This window comes from Astatotilapia calliptera, chromosome 17, assembly GCF_964374335.1.
Source record: "Astatotilapia calliptera chromosome 17, fAstCal68.1, whole genome shotgun sequence".
Taxonomy (NCBI): Eukaryota; Metazoa; Chordata; class Actinopteri; order Cichliformes; family Cichlidae; genus Astatotilapia; species Astatotilapia calliptera.
The window spans coordinates 8567946-8582408 of NC_137438.1; the positions used below are offsets into that span (position 1 = coordinate 8567946).

Sequence of the window (14463 nt, forward strand, 5' to 3'; positions counted from 1 at the left end):
TGCTTTAATTATAAACATGTCAGTTTTGAATCAGGACTCTAATCTTTTTACTTCAATTACAGCCAGAAGTTTAGAAACAATACTTCCGCATATCATTCCACCAGATCAAACAGGATTTATAAGACAAATATAGGTGTAACACAATATTAGGCGGACAATACCAATAACGCAATACATGAAAAAGTACTGAGGCTAATTCAGGTTCTGATGATCTTAATGGCTTATAAATCAGTCCCAGTGGCAAACACATTTCTAAACTATACATCGGATTGCAAGAGTTAAAGGGGATACATAATGGAAAACAGGAAAAATGGGGATTTTATGTTACAATTGGAAACAGGAAAAGAAACAGTGGAAGGTTAATTATAAAGTTCTTCAAGGTTATGTGCTGGGACTAGTTCTATTTACATTATACATTCATCCCTTAAGTGTTATTATTAAAAGGCACAGCATTAATTTTCATTGCTATGCACATGATGCCCAGGTGACACACAGCAGAGAGCACCACATTCCCCAAAGTGCAATGGTTATACTAAAAGTTTATGATAAATTATACTAACGACAGCTGCCTTTTATTACAACAATCCAAACGCTTTCCTGCAGTTGCACAATTTCTGTAAAAATAGAAATACCCTGCCTCAGGGTGATGCTGGAAAACTAACTCATGCATTTATTATTTCTAAGCTTGACTGTTATAACTCATCATTATCAGGCTCTTCTGAAAGCTTCCTGAAAAGCCTTCAGTTTAACAGCAGCTAAACTGAATGCGAGACCATTTTTTTCCGTACTAGTTTCTCTTCATTGGCTGTCTGTTAAATCTAGAATATAAAGACCCCCCCTTGCTAAGTTTAAGATTAGGCTTACACTAGGTTTGTAAACTGTTGGGAATCTTGGATTGACTATGCATCATCATTTGGATCAGTTTTTATGTAATCTGATAATCATTTGAGATTATCAGATAATCATTTCCACTCCATAGTTGGTGAGCTACTCAAGCTTTTGGGATCTTCATTACTTAGAAGTACAGAGGTTAAATCCACATTTGCCATAAAAGAAAATAAAAAATATAATGTGAAGCTGGATTGTGGAGTTATGAAACACCACGTACATTTTTGGATCCGAGAAAAAGTTTTCAACAAAAAGAAAAAAGCTACCAAAAAAAAGTTCCTCCTGCTGTTTTCTCTTTAAGTTTAATTACTTTTACAGCCTTTTGTTGCCCAATATTGTTTGAGATGTGTGACCAAATTGAGCTAATATGAAAAAGTAAAATGTCACACTTTCCATGCTTGACATGTTCTCGATGTTCTGTTGTGAATAAAATATGGCATCATTGGTATTTAGTTTTACTTACATTCCAGCAGCGTACCAACTTTTTTCGAACTGGGGCTCTAAATAATAGGCGAAGGATGGGTTTTCTAAAATAGTCAACTTCCAAAAACTTACCAGACATCCTCTCATGATGTTGATACACAGTCCAGTACAGGGCCGTATCAGTGTGAGTCCTCTGCAGTGGGAACAATACTGCATCCTCACTAACCCTCGCAAACAGTCTCTGGATAATGTCGCCTTCTCGGTCGCGTTCACAACCTCTCCAGCCAGTCTCAACAGTCGGCTCAGCGCTCGACCCGGCCCGAGTGCTCGTGACAGGCTGCTGACGAGTAGGCGAGGATGAGGTCCAAATGGGCTGACGTCCCGCCGTGTCATGCGCAAGCAGTCATCGTGACTGGTTGAAAGGGAGTTATAGGTACGGACTGACATTTGGCCTATACCAGGGTTGAGCAGGCGGCGATAGACCAGTGGGAAGAGGTCATTGTAGAATCGACGCACAACACTCTCCAAGGAGGAATTAGAGTCTCCAGAAAGGTGCCGTTTGATGTCAGTGAACAGCTGAAACACAAGAGGGCGACAGTCCGACGCCAGCGCGGAGTAGGCACTGTCAAACAGAGTGCTGGTCAGATTGGATGTAAAAGAAAGTAGCATCTCAAAGTGTTCTGGAACGAGAGAGAGAAAAGATGGAAAGATTTTTGTTTTGTTAAATTTATTAGCCGTGTGCACCTGAGCCAAACATCTATGGAGCTATCAAAGATAAGGGTTAGCAAAGCTGTCTAGATATGCGAGTGGTCTGTTTCAGGACCCTTCATGTTGCTGTCCCAAGAAAGATTCAAGCAGCAGCATTTCTGTAAGATGGCTTTTTCATATACAGCAATTAGTTGTTGTTATTGTGATCATTCTCATCAGGGAAGAAAAAAGTCAAGTGTTTGTTTTAATCATATGCAGAACAGTTAAGCTAAAATAACTCTATAAAGATGTTTCTGTTGGGCCCATGATTCTGTGTTTATCATGGGCCCAACAGGAACATCCTTATAGGGTTATTTTAGCTTACAGACTGATCTTCCACTTGCCACTGGCTTCTTCGATTATTTAGGTCTTCTTGCGGCTGGACTCCTCCATACTGGATGCCTCTGGGGGCTTAACACTAAAATAAATTCACATCATTTCAAAATATACGATGTTGCAGGTATAGGTTTCTCTAACTGCAAAGAACATGTCTAACTGTCCTTGAACTGACTTCATCAAAAATAGCTCAAACTTAATTCATCCCTGAGCTCGTTTTCACTACCCTGTTATCTATAGTCAGGTGATAATGAGGGGCCCAATCTCATGATCCACTGTGTTTCCCATGTCAGGCATGGGCTAATAAAGAGGACACCACCCTGCCCCTTTTACAGGGGCCGTACGCCTGCGGTGTGTGACGGTGTCTTTACTTTTGAAACTTGCCTAGTAAAAAGGGTGATGTCAGTGTGAAGGCATCCGGATAAAGACGGAGAGAGAGGGAGAGGAAAGAGACTGGATGAAAGAGAATATAAGGGAAACCTTTTTATGTCGCACTTTCACAAGTCACTCTTTCAGCCACTGTGTATGTCGCTCTCTGTGCGTGTGCGTGAGTTCACATCGTAACAGCTTTGTCATTTGCAATCACAGCCGCAGCCAGCCAACTCCTCAAGTGACGGCAATATATGCTGTGGTCAGTTAAGGTGATGAACACATTTGAACGGCCTGGAGGCAGCGTAGCGGCAGTGGCAGGCCTATTTAGTCAAAAGCACTGAGTGAGAACATTTCACTTGCATGTGTGTGCGTGCAAAAGCCACTCAAATACAGAGGGCATCAAGTGACATGGCAAAGTGTGCTCACGTGGGGTCATGTGATTAGCTTTTTAGCCCCTGTGATTGGACAACAGCTGCGATGTGAATGGCAGGACACGAGGGTCTTACAGTGCCAGGAGAAACACACGCAAGCATGCAGACACATATCCACATGCACACACACAGACACACACACACCAAAGTAATCCAGAGTGTGTAAATAGAGCCTGACTACAACTGCTCTGGGCATGTCTCAGTTTCTCCAGTGGGCTATAATCACTGCACTTAAGAGAGGGGGTCCTTTGAGACTCTGCTCAGCTGTTGAGGGACACTGCTGTCCTGCAAAATGAACTTAATTAATTAAAGGGTTGGTTAACCAAAAACATACCACAAAAACCCCTCATTGGTCCATAAAGATGTTTGGGTGTATCTGCACAAGTTTTTGAATAACAGGTTGTCAAACAACAGACACCTAAGCATCCATGACACTGTTTTCCAATTTTGTGGTTAACCCCCCAAAAAAGAGTGGCTGAAAAGATCATTTGACACTTAAAATAAACACATGGGACAGTGGCGGCTGGCCCATAGGGGGCGCTCGGGCTCCGCCCCCCCAAATGTGGAGGAGTAAAAATATATATTTTTAAAAAATTCATCAATGATAGTTTTACTATGTGTGTGCCCATATACAGCCAGGCGTATTTTAACATTTTCACCAGCTGACTCATTAAAGTTCAACCAACAAACGGTGTTTTTCTTCTTCTGGGGCGCTCGTCAAAGCGCCCTTGATATGCAGCGAAATAGCCTATCATTAAATGGTTGCCAGGGGAAAATAATAAATATTTGACCTATCAGCGTCGCTGAATTAAATGGTTTGGGGGCGCTTAAAATTGCGCCCCTGCAGAAAACGCGCGAAGATTTGCTGTTCTAGAATTTTACCTCAGTCAGTAGCCTAAGTGAGCTATAAGGTCAGAGAGAGACGATGGCAGCGGTATTGTTAACGGTTGAGGCACAGCCTCCCCCAAATTCGGTTAGATCGCTTCTAACCTACCCTTTTGCCAGAAGGACAATGGCAGAAAAACTGCAAGTTAAAGAGTTGGGACCTGACAAGCCCGAAATTCAACTAACCCAGGCAACGAAGGAGAAGTCAAAAGCATACAACAGGACTTTTTGTCGGAGTTGGTTCCAGCGCAAGTCGTGGCTGACAGGCTGTGGAACAGCTAATGCACTTTTTTGTTTCCCGTGCATACTGTTCAAAAGTGACAAGTGTGATTTGACGTGGACACAATCTGGACAAACCGACTTAAAGCACCTCTCCGAACGAATCAAGAAACATGAAAGCTCACGAGTTCATATGGACAACAGTGTAAAGCTAGCTGTGCTAGGGAAAACTAGCATAGCGGCGCAGCTAGATGATGGACATCGGATTGCTTTAAGAAGGCACAACGAAGAGGTAGATAAAAACCGTCATATTTTATCTAAAATCATCGATTGTATTAAGTTTTGTGGTGCTTTTGAGCTAGCAATGCGGGGACATGATGAAAGTGATTCCTCAGACAATCCAGGGATTTTTAGAGGTTTAGTCGACTTGATGGCATCAATTGATCACGACTTGAGGCAACACCTTGAAAATGCTACTGTATTTAAAGGCACCTCGAAAACAGTCCAGAACGAGATCCTGGATTGCATGTTGGCAGTTCTGAGAGAAAGGATCGTGGAAGAAGTAAAGGCAGCGAAGTTTTTAGCCATTCAAGCTGATGAAACCACTGACATTTCTACACACTGTCAGTTAGTCATGGTGCTAAGATACATTGACCAACGAAACCGTATTCAAGAGCGTTTTTTTGAATTCATCAAGCTACCCAATGCTTGTGCAGATGCAATAGCCAGTGCCTTATCGGAGAGGCTGCGCTTCATCCTCCCCCAGGGACAAGAGAGAAAGTTGATCGCCCAGGCCTACGATGGGGCCGCTGTAATGAGGGGTACCACTGGAGGAGTGCAGCGTAAGATACAGGACATTTATGCTAACGCTCACTACGTACATTGTTATGCCCATCAGTTAAACCTGGTAATGCAACAAGCAACCTCCCACATCCCTCAAATCAGTCACTTTTTTTCCGACATAGCAGGATTCGCTTCTTTTTTTACTAAATCGAGCAAGAGGACTGCAGTGCTTGACGAGGTGGTGGCGCACCGACTTCCAAGTGCATCGGCAACCCGTTGGAACTTCAACAGTCGTGCTGTGAATACAGTGTATGAACATAAAGACGATCTGGTGAGGTGTTTTCAGACCATCCGTAACAGTGAAGGATTTGATGCCCCTACAAAGAGAGATGCCGGTGGTTTCGTGAGAATGCTGGAAGACGAAGCTTTCTGTTTTTTCCTGGCCTTGTTTCACAAGATAATGCCACATGTAGACATGCTGTATAACCACCTACAGAAGAGAAACATCGATTCTGTCACCATCGCAGGGATCACCCAGACATTCATCAGCCGCATGCAGGCTATCAGGTAGGCATAAAAGCATAAATATGTAACCTAGAATAAATGTTAATTATCTATGCATAGATTCTATCAAATTCTCTGCATATATTCTGTGTTCTGTGACTTAAATGTTTAATGGAATTCAGATAATTTTGATTTATATCAGCCTTTGAAGTAATTTTATGAAAAATATTTGATTAAGTATATTTGATGAAGTATATTCCCAGTAATGATTTGATGTAGCCTATACCATAGGCTATTTCCTGAAATTATGGCCAGGGCCTTTATTTACTTGCACTGGTTTTCCCCCAGCCATTAAACCAGGTCCGGTTATTAATTAAATCCGGTAATTCCCGGTAATTAGAACACAACCTTTGTTTGGTTTGTGTTTGGTTAATATATCCCTATTCAGTTTTCAGAAGCCATTAATGAAACTTATGTATTGGATCAGGGAGGCACTTCCTAATCTGGTTGTGGATGAGGAGTACAGGGGACCTGTTCAAGACCCACCCACAAAGAGACGGAGAACATTGGGGGAAGACAGGCAACACCATTTGGCACTGGAGGTAAGCACTAGCTGCTTGGTCTGATTTAAATCGGATCATCAGATAAAATCTAATGACGATGCTGTCAGATGTCATTTGATATAGTGGTCATGACTGTTTTGTTTTGTTATGGACAGATTTTTTTTTTCAGAATAATGATTAACATGAGACATGTGCCAAAGTCTTACCACTGAATCTAACTCTTACCAATTATATATTATTGGATAGGTGTGCGACACCATTATGAGCCATGCCAAGGAGAGGTTTTCTTTCACCAAGCACCTTGTCAGCGCCACTCTGTTGCAAGGAGACTTGTTCCAACAACACAGCAAAAATTTTCCAGATGCAGCACTACAAACCACAGTGGAAGCCTATCCCTCATTGGACAAAGCCAGACTTAAAACAGAACTGTCCCTGATCTACGACAACGAGGAGTTTCAGAGTTGTAGTGGTGCGCTGGCGCTCTATCAGGTTCTGATGGAAAACAACCTTCAAGACACATTCACCGAAACTGTAAGTCTTCTTAACATCCTGATCACCACACCAATGACAACATCAGAATCGGAGAGGTGTTTCTCTACTTTAAAGAGGATAAAAACTTTCCTGAGAAACAATATGGCTCAGGATCGGCTCAACGCTCTGGCTATGCTGTCCATAGAGAAAAAACTCACACAAGAACTTCCTGATTTCAACACCAGGGTCATCGAGAAATTTGCCACTCAGAAAGACAGACGAGCAAAGTTCTTGTACAAATAAGAACCCTTAACCATATTTACTCTCTTTCTCCATCCCTCTCTCTTTCTCTCTTTAGCCCACCCCCCCAATCAGTTTACAGTTGTTGTTTTCAATAGTTATTTTTCATTCATTCAAAAAAAAAAAAAAAATCTGTTCATGTTCATTTTTACAAATCTATACAAATGGCCAGAATATGGTTGTTCATTTTAAATTTAAATTAAAATTGTGTTGTTTGATGTACTCATTAAATGGGTCATTTTAGTCGATATCATAAAAATTGCCCCCCCTGAGATTTTTTTCAGGAGCCGCCACTGACATGGGACATATACACATTAAAGCACCAGGTCTAATGATCCTAATAATCACAACCCCAATAAAGCCCAAGTTAGATCAATGAATGGCTAAATAAAGCCTACGCTTCTCACCACCCTGTCAAAGAATGCCTGCTTTCCACAGTTTTTCCATGTTTCTGAATCTTATTTATTTCCAACTGTGCTGAGATAACTACAGTGATTCCAGAACATGATAGGTCTGTGGGGCTACTGAAGTCCTGGCATTAATGAGAAGACGGTTTGTGCAGCAAACTAAACTTGTCTTCTCTTATTTGCTCTAGTTGCAGCATACTTTGTCTCTTGGTGTTTGGCATTCATTTTACCCATGGATGGTTCAGCCATCCAGTTGAAACTGAGGCTGGGTGTATTCAAATGTAGAGGGGGTTGGGGTGTGGGGATAGAGATGGAGCAAAAAGAAAACAGGTAGGTGTTTGCTCGTCTGTCTGCTGGGTTTCATCAGTTCTACCATTCTCCTTTATCACCACAATGCATGAGCGCATACACATAGAAGCTACACGGTCCCTCCTGCACACACACACACACACGCACACATGCACACACATGCTTACACAAAACGGTGAATAGCAGTGAGAGACAAGTGGACAAGCAGAGTATTCTTCCTCCTATTCAGAGCAGGCCGTTAGAGACCGGCTGTTGCCCACAGCAACAACACTTTGCCGCGGATACGTACTGAATGTAAACATTCTTCGTCTCTCGCTCTCTCATTGGCCAAGAACAAAACCTGATTATTGCAGCGACAGAGACAGACAGACGGAGAAAGAGAGCAGAGAGTTGTAACAAAGTTTTCCGCTGCTCCCTCTGAGAGTTTGCTCTCTCAAAGACTCAATCGAACATCAGTTGTTTGTTTGGCTAGCCACTGCGGCGCCTCACAAAATAAACTGGCCTCACACCACCACCCTGACACAGACTAGCTATTTTGTGATGAACGCACAAAGTGAGAATGGCAGAGGGGGGTACGGGCTCTCGACAGACTTGTTAAAACATCAAAATCACGACTGCTATTAAAGTCGCTTTGGTGGAGGCCCTTTATTTGTGCTTGTCAGTCATGAATCGAGGAGAGAATGAATGAACCTGGGCTTCATGCTGAAGGAGGGGTGTAGCTAAATACTGCAAGATGTATTATCCTTAATGTGGAAATATTTTTCAGATTTTTATTGTGGACATTTATACTTTGTAGCGATGACAGGCAAATAACCACAAGCAATGGAAAGTTGTGAATATAACTACTCTCAAGTTTGAGGCGAGCAGTTGAGGCAACTACCAGAAGGAGCAAAGAAAACACATGATGGATTCATGTGCAATCAGTGTGATTGCAATAAGCACTAGAGATCGACTGTCAGCTACAAAGCAATGGGAAGCTGATAATTTAATTCACATGTGAGGGGAGTTTTAGTCCTTAGGTTTAGTCTTAAAATAAGTTGGATATGTACAGTCATCACAGGGAACTGTGCTGTCCCCTCTTCTCTTCACCCTGTACACCTCTGACTTCTGCTACAACTCTGAATTATGCCACATTCAGAAGTTTGCAGACGACACGGCCATCATGGGGTGTATCTGGGATGATCAGGAAGAGGAGTACAGAAGTCTGGTGAGGAACTTTGTCTCATGGAGTCACACAAACCACCTGCAACTCAACACCTCAAAGACTAAGGAACTGGTTGTGGACTTCGGGAGGTCTAGAGCAGGTCCACTGCCGGTTCAGATAGAGGGGGAGGAGGTGGAGGTGGTCAACAAGTACAAGTACCTCGGGCTGTGGGTGGACAATAAACTGGACTGGTCATGCAACACAGAGCACCTGTATAAAAAAGCCCAAAGCCGACTGTACTTCCTCAGGAGGCTGAGGTCTTTTAACATCTGCAGGAAGCTCCTGAGGATGTTTTACCAGTCGGTGGTTGCTGGAGTACTTTTCTATGCTGTGGTGTGCTGGGGGAGCAGCACAGCAAAGAAGGACTCATCCAGGCTGGAGAAACTGATCAGGAGGGCTAGCTCTGTGGTCGGCATGAAGCTGGACACTCTGGTGACAGTGGCAGAGAAAAGGACATTAAAGAAACTGATGGACATCATGGACAATGCCAGACATCCTCTGCACACGGCCATTAACAACCAGAAGAGTCTGTTCAGTGACAGGTTGCTTCTCCCAAAGACAAGAACTAACAGACTTAAAAACTCCTTTGTCCCACACGCCATCAGACTGTTTAACTCCTCCCTGGAGGGGAGAGGGAGGGGAGACAGGAGGACAAAGGAGGGGGGAAAAAACTAAGCTGTAGTGCCTCTGCACCTCACTGTACAATACCTTGTGCAATACTTTTGTAAATAGTCAACAGTGCAATAGACTCAATACTTGAAATGTGCAATTCACTTGTATTTTTATTTTTATTCCTATTTATTCTATTTATCCCCTTCGTATATTTTATTTATATTGTCTCTGTATTTATATATATGTGTGTGTGTGTGTGTGTGTGTGTATTATATATATATATATATATATATAATATTCTGTAACTCTGTAACTTCTGTCGGTGCTGTGCTTTTTTGGAAATCGAATTTCCCAGAGGAACCCACCCGAGGGATTAATAAAGTTCTATCTAATCTAATCTAATCCAATCCAATAATAAAGTTTTCTCAGGACTCTATGCATTCCTGTGAAACTAAGTGCACCCCATGATCCAATAGCTATAAAACCACTTTCAGCAGCAATAACTTAAAGTAATCACTCCAGTACGACTTTATCAGTCTCTCACATTATTGTGGATGAGGTTTGGTCTCTCTTTGTTTACAAGGTTGCTTCAGTTCATTGAGGATTGGGCATTCATTCGTGCGCAGCTCTCTCAAGGTACCACGGTGTTTCTATCAGGTTGAGGTCTGGATTTTGACAAGGCCATTACAACACCTGAAATCTTTTCTTTTTTAGTCGTTCTGTTGTTTGGGATCATTGTCCTTTTGCATGACCTCATTTAGGCCGCCAAACCTAAGCTGTTGAACAGATGGCCTCACATTTGACTCCAGGATAGGTTTGTATACAGAGAAGGTCCTGTTGCTGAAAAACAAACCCAAATAATTACCCCTCCACCACTGTGTTTGGTTGGTATGAGGCGTTTGTGTTCATATGTTTTTGTTTTCCATCACTTTGGTCTTATCCCAGAAGTCTTGTGGTTTGTTCAGATGCAATTTTGTGAAGTTAAACTGTGCTGCCATGCTCTTTTTTGGAGATAAAATGCTTTCTCCTGGCAAACCTTCCAGACAAGCCACACTTGCTCAGTTTTTTTCTGATTTTACTGTCATAAACTTTAAAATTTTAAATGCCAACTGAGATGTAGCTCTTGCATTTTTGGAGCTTCCTTAAACAAGGGGTGAATTTGCTGAGACATCCACAAGACCGTGGCATTTTATTTATACACGCTTGAATGCTCAAGACCAACGAACTTCTGCTTTTATTGAGGTGCCCACACTTGCTGCTGATCAGTTAAAGTGCATTTGATTAGCAGGACCTGGCTGCTACTTGCACTCTTAATTTCTATGGAAGCAGTAAGAGCGTGCTTTGTTTTTCACAGTTTGTCAGGACTGCATAGAGTCCTGTAAAAACGTTCTTTTTCATGACCGTACAGATCCTCCAGCTACACCGTTCTCCAACACTAGTTTTGTCTTCACTAATGCAAGTGTTGCAAGGCAACAGTTTTTGTGATTTGGAGCTATTTCAATAAAACGTAATTGAAATTGAGTTAAAAAGGAGAAATCAGTATAGTTTAAGAATTATTTTAATTGTATGAACTCAATTCAATATCCCTCCCTCACCTTGGTATGCCTTGATGTGTCCAGCAATCAGGTACTTGAGTTCGAAACTGTAAGATCGCATCTTCTGCTGTGTTTCACTGCGAACAGCTGCCATGTAGCTGTCCTCCATCTTACTGGTACAGCAGCTGGGCCCAGGGTGGACACACACTCGGAGAGACTCATCTGAAAGACAAAGGAATTATATACCTTAAAAAAAAAAGGCCTGGATACCAGGTCCAGGGCTTATTAGGTCACAGAAAATCGTTCAACACTCGACCTACTATACTACTTCAGCAGTTTGCAAATTTCTTATTGTTCATATAAATATGAACATATGTGAAAGACAGAGAATGATTTGGGGCTTAGCTCAGGAACTTTCTGCTACTAACTAAAGGTCTATATTTTGTCCACATTTTATCATCAACAAACTTTATTAGCCAGTTGATTAGTAAATCCAATCGGTTATTTAGAATTTAAAAGCATGTGGTGCACAGAACTTTGTGACCTCAAAAATGCTTTGCACAACGGGCCTGGTGGGAGGTGACATGATGACATGAGCAGCGAGTGAAACTTCACCACTCACACCAATGTTTGTGCATTTGTGTGTGTGTGTGTGTGTGAGTGTGTGTATGCATGTGCGTGTGTGTGTGACTAGGAGCAGTCTAACTTTGACAGACTACTGTAAACCAAGCTGTCAAGCAGCTGACTGAGATCAAGGGGTAGAGAGAGATGAGGGGAATGGACTGTATGCAGCGCACAAACACGCTCACACACAAATAACAAAACAGTGCCAAACCTTGGGTCATTCACAGGCTGATAATAGAAGAATTTTGGTAGTGTTGCATTCAGGGTTTGCTTTTTGAACAGCAGGTAAGTTTGAAGCTGCATGCATCCAGTATTGATCTCTTTCACCTTTGCAACAAGATTTGAAACTGCCCCAACAAATAACCACACCAGAACGGACTGAGCAGGCATGATTCAGCAAACCGTGCTGACTTATGTTCTAGTCGTAATACAAGGTCTGCTTGTTGATAAATTTTCAGCGCTTTGAGCTGCACTGCACTCACCTGTAGATGCAGTTTAGTGTCACACAGATCAAAAGGTGGAACCTTCACAAATTTGCAGTAAGTGGATCTTTATGCTGTTTTAAGCTCTTTTTAAAATGCATTATTTTCAAATTGAACTATGGGCGTTTAAGGGCAAATACTTTTAGTGGACAGTTCAGCTGAAATTTGAAGTTTAGGATGTGGAAGCAAAGATCACTGACAAGCCTGGTCGGTTGTGCCTTCATGCTGGCACATGTGACTGACATCTTCCTCAAGCTAATCTATTCAGGGTCACACCAGATCACTGAACAAGAAGAAGAAGCACCTTTGCACAGACATTTTCTGCAAAATACCTATAAATAGTAATTACTGTGTTATTAACCAGTGGTAACCAGCAAGTAACACTTTCATAGTAAAGACAAGTACAGCTTTTAGGTGAGACTTATAAATGGTCAAAGCATAAGTTAATATGTCTATAACAATGTTGATTGCCAGATCACACTTTGCGTTTTCTTGGAGAAATCTTAGTGACGAAGATAGCACACATGGGAATGTCATAAAATGTGAATGGTATAATACGCGTGCGCGGACACACACACACACACACACACACACACACACACACACACACACACACACACACACAAGAATTTAAAAGGGAATTTATATTTAGAAAACAAATAGGTGATGCAAGTCCTCCCGAGAGGACTTTATTCATTTATTCATTTCTCAGCAAACTTTCATTTCTCTCTCACATTAAAGGGTTGTCTACAGAGATGATCCTCCCTATTTAAAATGCGGCCCCTCATAGTGGTCATAACCATTTTGGCTAAGTTTTATTCACGCTGTATTCACGTGTTCAATCATAAGTCTAACAGCAATAAAACAGCCAATCAATGTTAGGCTGTATCAAGACAGATTACTTAATTATTAGGTTCTTTCCACTGATGCATGCAGGCAAACAAAGCTCTGCTCTGGCCTCATTTATAAAAAGCTGGAAAAGTTTTTATATATCATGTCTTTCTAAATTAAAGTATAATATTTTAATAAATCCAAGTAAAGTTTGCTAAATATAATAGTTCCAAAGGGATTGACTGACTGACCTGGTTCCGGTCTGTCTGGCACCAGCTCCACCGGGCCTATTTGGCGCATCATGTAGGCTGTCTTCACCTCATGACAGCTGTCTGCATCGGCTGATCTACCGCCAGCCTCCGGTAGAAGAACAAAACACAGCAAAATTACCCAAAACAAGTCCACGTTTTGAAAGGCTGCACGGAACATCGCAACATGTCAGAGGGAAGTTAGAAAATCTGGACGGTTATTATGAATTCCTGAAAGTCGCACCGTGCAGTGTGACCAGAAACTTCATCTGCAGCCACTAAGTCTGTCTGCAGCCCAGTGTCAGGCTCAGCGCCCTCCTCCCGCTCGTCGACTCCCTCTCTCGCTTTACTTCAATTACTTAATTACTGGCATGAGCGGCCCAATGCTTCCAAACATTGTTTCTGTGGTTGCCATAAAGCACTTAAGGAAAAAGCCACTTTAACTTGGCGTGCTTTAACGGAATAATTGGTTTTTAAAAAGTTTTCTCACATTTTGCTCATTTCCAGGGTCCACTTGCTTTTTTATTACTTTTTAAAAATTTATTTATTTTTTATTGTGGTTATATGTGGCACATTGCACAGCTGGCGTTTCTATAAATAAGATGCATTCAATTCAATGAATTTCTGAGAGCAGTCGAATGAAGTGAAGAAGAAAATGGGATTTAAAAGTAGAGCATGGGCGCCACCTGCTGAGAACTTTGGGTCTAACAGCCGAAAAAGGCTCTGATTAAAGCAGATATTGAGCTATCTGACAATTGCATAAACTATACATAGAAAATATATACTGTATCCCGTCAGCTTACATTCTCTGTAATACAGGACTTGGTATTAAGCAATGCCATTCAGATGTCTCATTTTTTTCTGTCATTCAGCTCCATATCTTGATCGGTGAAAAAAATGGTCTAAAAAAACTCGCTGTACACTTCACACGTGTTACTGCTAATTTTACTAGGAAAAATCAACCGTCGACTCTGAAGAGGCTAACATTGCTGCTTTTAACAGTTTTAATTTGTATTTTGACTAAATGAAGAGGGAAACCTTTAATCTTAAGTTTCCTGAATATATGTTAAATTCTTGTTATTGTTTCTTTCCGTTTTACTAGTGTGACGACTAATCTTTTAAGAAACAAACGGCAAGAAGGGAAAAAGCATTCAAAAACGACGAAAAAACAGTGCCCCGTGTGAGGCTCGAACTCACGACCTTCAGATTATGAGACTGACGCGCTGCCTACTGCGCCAACGAGGCCACACGAGAAGCTGCGATACCAAAACATACAAAAGAATCACAAT

At 41.7% G+C, this 14463-nt stretch overlaps 2 protein-coding genes across 3 annotated transcripts in view; one reads left to right on the forward strand and one right to left on the reverse strand.

Moving 5' to 3' along the window:
* gpc5b (glypican 5b) overlaps positions 1 to 13881 on the reverse strand; it is a 62098-nt gene extending 48217 nt beyond the window's left edge. The window contains exons 1-3 of one of the 2 annotated variants that reach the window (XM_026146864.2): positions 13178 to 13881; positions 11050 to 11211; positions 1444 to 1991 (exon numbers count right to left, since the gene is read on the reverse strand). In XM_026146864.2, coding sequence (XP_026002649.2) covers positions 1444 to 1991; positions 11050 to 11211; positions 13178 to 13355 — 888 coding nt within the window. In that variant the 5' untranslated portion in view covers positions 13356 to 13881. The remainder of the gene's footprint in view (positions 1 to 1443; positions 1992 to 11049; positions 11212 to 13177) is intronic. The other variant, XM_026146863.2, reaches the window with a different exon arrangement.
* On the forward strand, positions 3718 to 7215 carry LOC145421501 (zinc finger MYM-type protein 1-like). The gene is made up of 3 exons (XM_080291921.1): positions 3718 to 5651; positions 6076 to 6190; positions 6398 to 7215. Exons 1-3 carry the CDS (start codon positions 4123 to 4125, stop codon positions 6923 to 6925), a joined length of 2172 nt encoding a protein of 723 aa, XP_080148047.1. The 5' UTR covers positions 3718 to 4122; the 3' UTR covers positions 6926 to 7215.
* Positions 13882 to 14463: the final 582 nt, after the last annotated feature.

Bases quoted from the DNA above. Each gene is read 5' to 3' on its own strand.
- LOC145421501 (XM_080291921.1), top strand. From the start codon at position 4,123: ATGGCAGCGGTATTGTTAACGGTTGAGGCACAGCCTCCCCCAAATTCG. The intron at 5,652-6,075 runs GTAGGCATAAAA...GTATTGGATCAG, and splicing joins AGCCGCATGCAGGCTATCAG to GGAGGCACTTCCTAATCTGG. The intron at 6,191-6,397 runs GTAAGCACTAGC...ATTATTGGATAG, and splicing joins AACACCATTTGGCACTGGAG to GTGTGCGACACCATTATGAG.